Source organism: Clinocottus analis, unplaced genomic scaffold (assembly GCF_023055335.1).
Source record: "Clinocottus analis isolate CAN_PGR_092001 unplaced genomic scaffold, fCliAna1.0.p SCAF_16, whole genome shotgun sequence".
Lineage (NCBI taxonomy): Eukaryota > Metazoa > Chordata > Actinopteri > Perciformes > Cottidae > Clinocottus > Clinocottus analis.
Window position 1 is genome coordinate 12287145 of NW_027175887.1, and position 8622 is coordinate 12295766.

Sequence of the window (8622 nt, forward strand, 5' to 3'; positions counted from 1 at the left end):
CCTCCCCGGTCCTACTGAAAAGCTTCACACGTACACACACACACACACACACACACACACACACACACACACACACACACACACACACATACACACGCACGTAATATGCATGCAGCGCTGTGGCAGTGTTTTTAGGATTAGTAAATTGAAGCGTCTACTGAATATAAATTATGTTTATGAAGTTCCGATTATATTTGATTTAATATTTATTAAAAAACACAACAGAATCACAAACTGTTGGTTGCATTGTGGGTAATGTAGGCAACATATTTTGACAAGGAAGAAGAATGCATGGAATAAACAAACATAATAAGCCTATCTCTGCTTCTGCAGCATTAATTTGTATCCTTTTTATTGTCCATTGTGAGTCTGACAATATTGTATGAATGAAATGATTATTCAGTGAAGTTGTGTTTTAAATTAATTGGCTCACCACTTTACTTGTTCACCTTGCTTGTGTAACAATTTAATTTTGGTTGATATCCAAAATCTTTAGCAAAATAACCAATGTACAATCAATGTCTATGTTTGTGTATTAGTTGTTGTTTAGAGAGTCAAACATCACTCTGAACACCAACAGGTTCCTCACTGATACCGTGTCACTGAGGGAAGTGTTCCCCCCTTTTGTGCCTGAGCCTGTCTGGCTTATTATTATGGTCTGTCTGGCAAGCCGCCTGGCTGGTGGTCTCTAAGTGAACTTGATACTGAACTCTGCAGTCAACTGTGATGTGAAGAGCTGTGCGGAGCTCGTCTGGAGTTCAGCCAGTCACTTGACGCTTGTCAACAGTTCTAATGAAAGTGGCCTTTTCCTCGGCGGCCTCTTTTTCATTAGAAGGGTCAGAGGTCGCCGCTCAAGGCTGGCTGTCTGTCAGCTGACAGTTGAGGAAAGAGGGTTGAGGATGGGGGTTAGAGAAGGGGATATAATGGAAGAGGGGGGAGGGGGGAATCATTCACTTACTAGTTGGCCCTTTATGTTATGTTTCCTGTATGCCTGCTGGTTTTTGTGGCTCATTCTGTTCTTCAGGCATCCCACAGCGCCAGCGCTTGTCAAGCCCAAGTTGATTCCCACCTGACATTGTAACTGTTTGCACCTATATACTCATGCAGAGTGTTATTATCCCAGTGTCTTAATCCCTTACACACCAGGTATAAGCTACAATCTCCAGGCCTAAAAAAAAAAAGCTCTAACCTATAAGCTCTTTGTTTTACTTTCGGGGTTACATTCTTCAATTTCTACTTGACTTTACTCTCTTTCCGTTCCCTCACTGTTTTCTGTTATGCCCCTTTAACACAGATGTGGCCAACCAAGTCAGTGAACGAGAGAATCGGCCAACATCCTCCTCCCCTTCACCCCGGCCTCTTGCACATGAAAGGGGCCGCACAAGGCCAATAGATGGCTGGTGGGGTGTGTGCTATGCGAGGGCCCCAGACCCAGACACAACACAACACACAGCTCTGTGGGCCACCACAGCGGGGCTGGAATGTGACCTGCTTCAGACTAGGCCCTGTGTGTGTGTGTGTGTGTGTGTGCGTGTGTGTGTGTGTGGAATACAAGTGGAAGGAGGAGGACATGGATGAAAGGATGCACTGCCTGCATGAGCCTTTTGATAAGCTGTGAGCATGTTGGGTATTTCGTCTTCAACACAGGGAACAGCACAACATCACCATGCAAGAACATCTGTAGTATTTTTAAAATCATCTTTATTATTTACCATCATATTCCATAGAGTACTAATGAACACTAATATATAATAGATAACATAAAAATATGTCTGCTTTCTATGTAGTTAGATTCACAGAGAGACTTTATCCCTCTATACATCTCTCTCGCTCTCTCACTCTCGCTCTCTCTCTTTCTCTCTCTCTCTCTATATATATATCTATATATGTATATATATATAGATATATATCTATATATATACATATATAGATATATATAGATATAGATATATATAGATAGATAGAAGCAGTACATCTCTCTGTAAATCTAAATATGAATAGTACTAAGAAATAGATTAAGAAAAATAAATACACAGTACAGAAGTTCACATACATACTCTGTATTGTAAATTAAGTCTTATCAAAATAGATTCCACAAAATATGGACTCAAAAAGCTTATTTGATTCTGGTAAATAAACTGAGGCTTCGCATTGCATTATTGTGAGCTCAAGTACTCCTGACAGATGTTACACAATGTTTTGGGATAACCCCCAAAAAAATATTAAGCAAACGTACCAGTCATAATACAACATACCCTTAAATGAATAATATTAGTGGATTGAAGATAACATTTGAAGAGAAAATCTAAAAAGAGGAAATACTTTTCTACCTCAAAACAGTCTAAGCTTGATTCTAATTTTAAAAGAGAGCTATTAGGACAGTTTTACAAAGAAATCATGAATGAAAACAGGTGACGAAATGTTGAAGCGACGATGAGTAATCGACTGAGTGATAAGGAACAAAGTACAGAAAGAGAAACTTCTCAAACCGGCAACAAAACCTCCAACGTTACAGATGAATTACTTGTTTTATGTTCCTGGTCAGACTGGTGAGGTCACTGGAGCTCGGAATAATCAGAAAACACACGTTCAGTGAGTGTGAGACTCAACGAGACTCTACTGGACGGCAGAGAAATCTTTAAGGAAATCACAGGTTTTCTTGTGAATGACCTCACGGAGCTTCCTGATTCTCCGAGTGCTGGAGGATCCCACGAAGCTGTCGGGCTGCAGGACGGCCATCCCGTGCTGAACGTCCCCCATGATGATGAGCTGCCCGTCGGCCGCGGTGATGTTGGGGCAGGGGCAGTTCCAGTCCATGTTCAGAAGAGTCACCTCCAAGGGCTCCTTGCCAAAGAACCTCAGACCCATCTTCTCATCCTTCAAGATCTCCTCCACGGTCACCAGGGCGTGGCCGGACTCCTGCTCCTCCGTCAGCTCGGTCACGCGGCCGAGAATCACAAAGTCGCTCTTGCAGAAGCTCGTGACCATCTTGCCTCGGGGTTTACACATCTTGCACTTGTGGTTCTTCGGAAAGGGACACATCTCTTCGCAGGCCTCTTTCGACTCAAAGCTGTTCTCGTTGCCGCCGCAGCCTCCGTACACGAAGGACTGGCACTTCTTGAGGCTGTTGCTGTAAGCCCAGCGAGGCTCGTAGGCCTTGCACGGCCCTTGGAGGCTCGGCAGGCTGCAGGGAGCCGCCAGGTCTCCTCCGCACGACAGCATGCAGGCTTCATATGTGTCGAAATGGTTACGGTTTTTGTTGCACTGACTGTAGGTGAAGGTGAAGCAATTGTTCCTCTTTGGTTCATAGTACCAGCTCATGCTCTCTTCTCCACAGTCGTCTCCGTCTGGACTCTTGAGACACTCTTCCGCTGGAAACGGCAGGTTGGTGTTATTCCCCTCCGCATTCTTACCTTTCCCCTCCTTCCCGATCACTTCCAAGGGAAAGTGTGACGACACACTTCCCCCGACATTTTTGGCTCTACACGTGTAAATGCCGGCATCCTGAAGTTGCGCGTTGTATATGACCAGCTGGCCAATGTTAGTGACCACAACGTTCCCTCTCACATGATTAGGCCTCATGATGGTGTTCTCTTTGCCCTTCAGTTGTTTCTCCCAGGTGATTTGCGGATGCGGCTTTCCGGACGCCTCACACAGAAAGCTGGCCGTCTCACCCACAAAAACAGCCTGTTGGGTGGGGCTGCTGTGTATGGCGGGAAGCTGGATGTCAGCAGGGAGGGTGGTCTGGAGGGCGGTGGTGGGATGTAAGGTGGTCTCTGCTGGGATGGGACTGGTGTTCGGCCAGGTCAAGTGGTACCTGTAGGTAGGTTGAATAAGAATTAATCAGAGCCAGGATGTGACAACGGCTCTTATTTATACTATATTGAGAAATTACACAATGAATACACGAAAGTTTCTACGCTACAGCCAGACAGTTTTTTTTTTTTTTAAATGTCTTAATTAGAAGGACTAAAATGAGACAACGTTACCTCATCGCACCAAAAACAAATGGTAGATATCTAAAATACTTAACATGTTACCTGCAGGTGACCTCAGAGATAGAGATACCCTTGGAACAGGCCTCTGCATCCATGTAGCACTTGTTATAGTACGTCATGCCGTCGGACGCACACGTGAAGTGGGGTTCTCTCTCACAGCGGTCCCGACACTTACAAACAGGCTGGCCGTCCCAGATGTCACACTCGGACCCTTGCTGAGCGCACATGAACTTGTCGCAGGTGGCGCCCTCTGGCATTCCTATGGGGCCCCTGTTGCCCTTGACGTCTATATAGCGTGATGCCACACAGCTCTTGTTACCACATACATTGGGGCAGCACTTCTCAAACGTTTCACAGTCCTAAACGGAGGAAGAGACGAGAAAAAACAAGACTGTTTTTTGTTGACAGCCTTGGCACAGTTTGAATACAAAGTGTGTGTAAAGTAGAAACAATTTTACAGTTTTACTGGTGAAATGTTGCTTAAAAAAAACATGACTTGTATGTTTCATTGTGGTGAATTTAGATCAGAGTGTTCTTTAAATGTTATCAGTGTGGATGAGTTTTAACCATTTTTTTTTTTTTGCAAACTTCACAAAATATGAATCAAAACTTTTTGGAAATGTGTTAAAAATGTAACACGTGTACCACAACTATTATGTGTTTCTCCCTCCATGTAGCAAACTATTGCACAATACAAAGGGGAAAGGGAATTGTGGAGATATTTGACATTTAGGGTCGTTTCTTCCGACATGAGATCCTGCTGCTAACGGACACAACAGACATTGTGCACAGATGCTTTGACTGCAAACGACCCGCGTCGGTGCCCTATTGTCTGACTCTCGGCTACACATTCACACCAGCAGTATGACGGCCAGTTGCGGGTCAACTCACCTGGTCGGATTCACACTCGCGCATGCAGGTGCTCATAGCATCCACCCACAGGTTGGGGTTCAGGTCATTCGGGCACAGACCGGCGTGAGAATACACCACTTTTGCCACAGACATGGGCATTGGCATTGCTCTCACGCGGCTGCTTCCCGCATAAAGGAGTAAACACTGTCCCACAAGAAACCAAATCCATCGAGGAAACAGCATCCACCACATGTCCGACGCGTAACACAACGGACGTTGAAGGAGAAGAAAAAAAAGAAATCTTGAAAAGGCAACACGACTTTCGAGTTTTTTGTAGAGAGAGAGAGAGAGAGAGAGGAAAAAAAAGTGTGTAAACTTTCTTCAAACGGTCTCGCTGCTAGTTTGTCGCCGCTGGAATCAGACGCTGCGCCAAAGCAGCGACAGGAGCGCGCAGGGCTGGTGCCGATGTGGAGAGCTCTCCAGGTTAGCCGCTCGACGTTTAATATGAGCGAGAGATTAGTGCTGCGGCGAGGAACCCCACTTAAGATCTAACTACATGAATTACAGTGACATGTCCAGTCGGGCAGCAAATCCCAGCTGAGTTACAGTTATGATCAACTTAATTAAAAGGGAGGAAGAAGAAGAAGAAGAAGAAGAAGAAGAAGGAGAAGGAAAAAAAAAGTTTGCAGGCGCTGTTTCATGAAGGACTGGCGAGGCACCTGTGCGGAAGGCGCTGGCTGCCTTAACCCTTAACTCGCAAAGGAGAAAGTGATGTCGCAATAAGTAGGTGCAAAGCTACTGAATAGAAGTAAAAAATAAAAAAAAGAAGAGCGTATTGTTTAGCATACAGACACACATCTCTATTAGTGTTATTGGCTGTATCTTACAACTTTGCAAGTGGTTATTATGGTGTCGTATTTCAAATCAGAAGATGCATTGGATATATGTTTGGTCTAAATGATCTGTCTTGTCACATGCATACAATTAAAGTAGCACTGTGTGACCATACTGTGCACTATAGTGCTGTATTATAATTTAGCAGCTTTTACTGTAAAATCCCTCTTGTCCACATGGACACAGCGCCAGTGTCCAGAAGATGGCACCAAACTCAGTGTCTTCTTACTCTGTTACTTGTAGATCCTATTCTGGTTTCCCTTCGGAGCTCAAAGTCAACCCAAAAGGTTCATTTCAACTGTTTCGTAGTTTCATTGATTGATGGTTAGAATGTGTATTTATTTAATCATATGTATGGCTGTTCATCTTGGGTAGTAATTAAGTAAAACACTCATCCTTCTTCTACTTCGACCTCTTTTCCCTCCTCTTTTTACTCATATATACTTGTATTCTCTGTTATATAATACGTTTAATTTCTGCCAAACTGGATACACCATTTCACTAAACTGGTTCATTCTATATTGTCCATATCTGAAGGATTGAACGGACTCAAATGATAAAACATGCAGAAACGAAGCTGGGCATATGGCAATCAACAACTCGTGCTCTCACAATATTGACATGTAAGAAGCCACAAGTCGTACTGAGAGCTGGGCCGGATTTTCACAACATGACATACAGTATGTTGAGAAAACTTGGATTGTTCCATGAAAGCCAGTTCCAGGAAGTGTTGCAGAAAAGAGGGCTTCAAAACAAATATCTACATTTATCTTTCGAAGAACAAAATATGCAACACTCTAGTATCGCTGTGTGTGTGTGTGTGTGTGTGTGTGTGTGTGTGTGTGTGTGTGTGTGTGTGTGTGTGTGTGTGTGTGTGTGTGTGTGTGTGTGTGTGTGTGTGTGTGTGTGTGTGTGTGTGTGAAGTGTTTCCCAAGCTGAGTCCCTGCTGAGCCCAAAGAGGCCCAGTGCTCTCCAGGCCGAACCCTGCAGTCTTAGTTTGCTCTGAGTCTGAGTCCTCACAGACACGCGCACACACATGCACACACACACGCACGGGCTCGTGCACACACACACACACACACCCACACACACACAGATTATCTAACTGACGATAATAACGATTATTTCCAGAAAATTGTTTGTACAAATTGTATCTACCCATTTTACATACACACACACCACACACGCACACACGCACACACGCACACACACAGTGCCCACCCTCTCACCCCTAACCTTCACCCCTGCATTCCCAGCATAGCCAGCACTGGGGCTACAGGGCATGTCACATATTGAATAAAGCCTCATGGCGGAGCCCACGCAGGGTGCTCCGGCCGTCTATCTGCCTTTAGCACATGTATTGTCTGCAAATGGACCTTCACTTTGACCTTCTCTGTGCACACTCACCTCATCCTTCGGAGACCAGATCAAAACAGCTCTGCAACTCAATGCATGTCTGCATTCACTTTTCTTTCTTCCAGGTCACTCACAGGGTCCTGCAGTTTGTTGGTATATACAGTACGCATTCACACATTATGATGTATATATCCATAAGCCACGGTAAATCTGACTCCACCATTAATCTCTCAGTGGCTTTACAGTGTCATGCTTGCATTTGTGTCATAAATAAGCAGCTCTGTATGTTGGCTTTGTGTATTGTGCCGGTTAGAGAGCGGCACATGTTGCACCGCGGCCATAGTGCAAGCACATCGGCCGAGGCCTGTACCTGCGGGTAACGCCGCCTTGTGCCTCCATCTCCAAAATGCTCTTAACAGGTTCTGGACAGTGCGGGTCCACAGCGTCTCTCGCTCATGAGCTGAGTCCTGGGAAGCTGATTCAAAACAATGAAAGTGTTATGACTGTTCATACTAAGCTTATTATGAGTGTCTCACCCCAGAACAAAGGAGAGAGACACGTCCAGCCTCAGCAGGGCCCTAAGCTGATTCCTCAGCCTCAGTCTAGACACACGGCACAACATGCCGATGGACGGACGTGTAGCATTACATGTGCCGATCCACGGGGGTCCATTACAATGTATATATCCTGATGGCCATACATTCCTTTGGCCCTATATTTAGTCCGCAAACACACATTTAACGTTCTCAACGCCACTCTGTTCAGATTATGCAATGTGTGTTCTCTCCAGTCTGCGCCGTCTGAACATCTGCTCACCACATGAACACTATTGTATTTATTTCACGGAAGAGATTAAGGATTTCGTGGGTGTCAGTACAACCATAACTTAGGTGTTGTTTATGTTCTTTAAATCAGAAAGGGAACATAACAAAATGTCTTGTTTTTTAAGTTCAAAACAGAATGTACAACATTGGCTTGTTGCACAAATACAGGTCAGAAGTGAACAACCACAGCTGGACGGTACAATACTGAACTGTGAAATATGGAACATTTACAGACATGCTTATTACTAGTGTTAATAATGGTCCTATTAAGTGGTAATACTATGAAATGTAAAATTGTCGAAAGTCTTAAATAATCTGTTGTAATATTATTCAGGGTTAGAGGTTTGTTAGTCCACCTTTATAAAGGTGTGTAATTTCCCTTTCAAGGCTGCTACAATTTATAACTTAGTTAATATTTTTTATTCAGGTGTTCAATAATGAAATAATTAATGAAACAATTACTGGAAAATACACTTTCAAGCGGGGGAAAAAAAAATCGTAAAAATAAAGATTTTCCTCAAACAATCATTAAGATATACTCGCAGACCTGGATGATCACTTTTATTATATAATGAAGAGTTAAGCATTGGTAACAAAAAATGAGGCAGCAATGCATTTACAAATCTACTCTTTAAGAGCTCGAGTAGTGAAGGTGCAGTCTGGCTTCTGCACAAAAGAATGGACCAATATTCAAGCAG

At 43.9% G+C, this 8622-nt stretch overlaps 1 protein-coding gene across 1 annotated transcript; it reads right to left on the bottom strand.

The window, feature by feature from the left end:
• Positions 1-2013: 2013 nt before the first annotated feature.
• LOC137786755 (WAP, Kazal, immunoglobulin, Kunitz and NTR domain-containing protein 2-like) lies at positions 2014-5421 on the bottom strand. The gene is made up of 3 exons (XM_068578837.1): positions 4890-5421; positions 4041-4357; positions 2014-3817 (listed from the first exon to the last, which is right to left on the bottom strand). The coding sequence occupies exons 1-3, from the start codon at positions 5100-5102 to the stop codon at positions 2617-2619; spliced, it is 1731 nt and encodes a 576-aa protein (XP_068434938.1). The 5' UTR covers positions 5103-5421; the 3' UTR covers positions 2014-2616.
• Between the last annotated feature and the right edge of the window lie 3201 nt (positions 5422-8622).

Excerpts from the sequence above, each read along its gene's own strand:
- LOC137786755 (XM_068578837.1), bottom strand. The coding sequence starts at position 5,102 with ATGTGGTGGATGCTGTTTCCTCGATGGATTTGGTTTCTTGTGGGACAG. Across the intron at positions 4,358-4,889 it reads GCGAGTGTGAATCCGACCAG|GACTGTGAAACGTTTGAGAA; the intron begins GTGAGTTGACCC and ends TCCTCCGTTTAG. Across the intron at positions 3,818-4,040 it reads ATCTCTGAGGTCACCTGCAG|GTACCACTTGACCTGGCCGA; the intron begins GTAACATGTTAA and ends ACCTACCTACAG.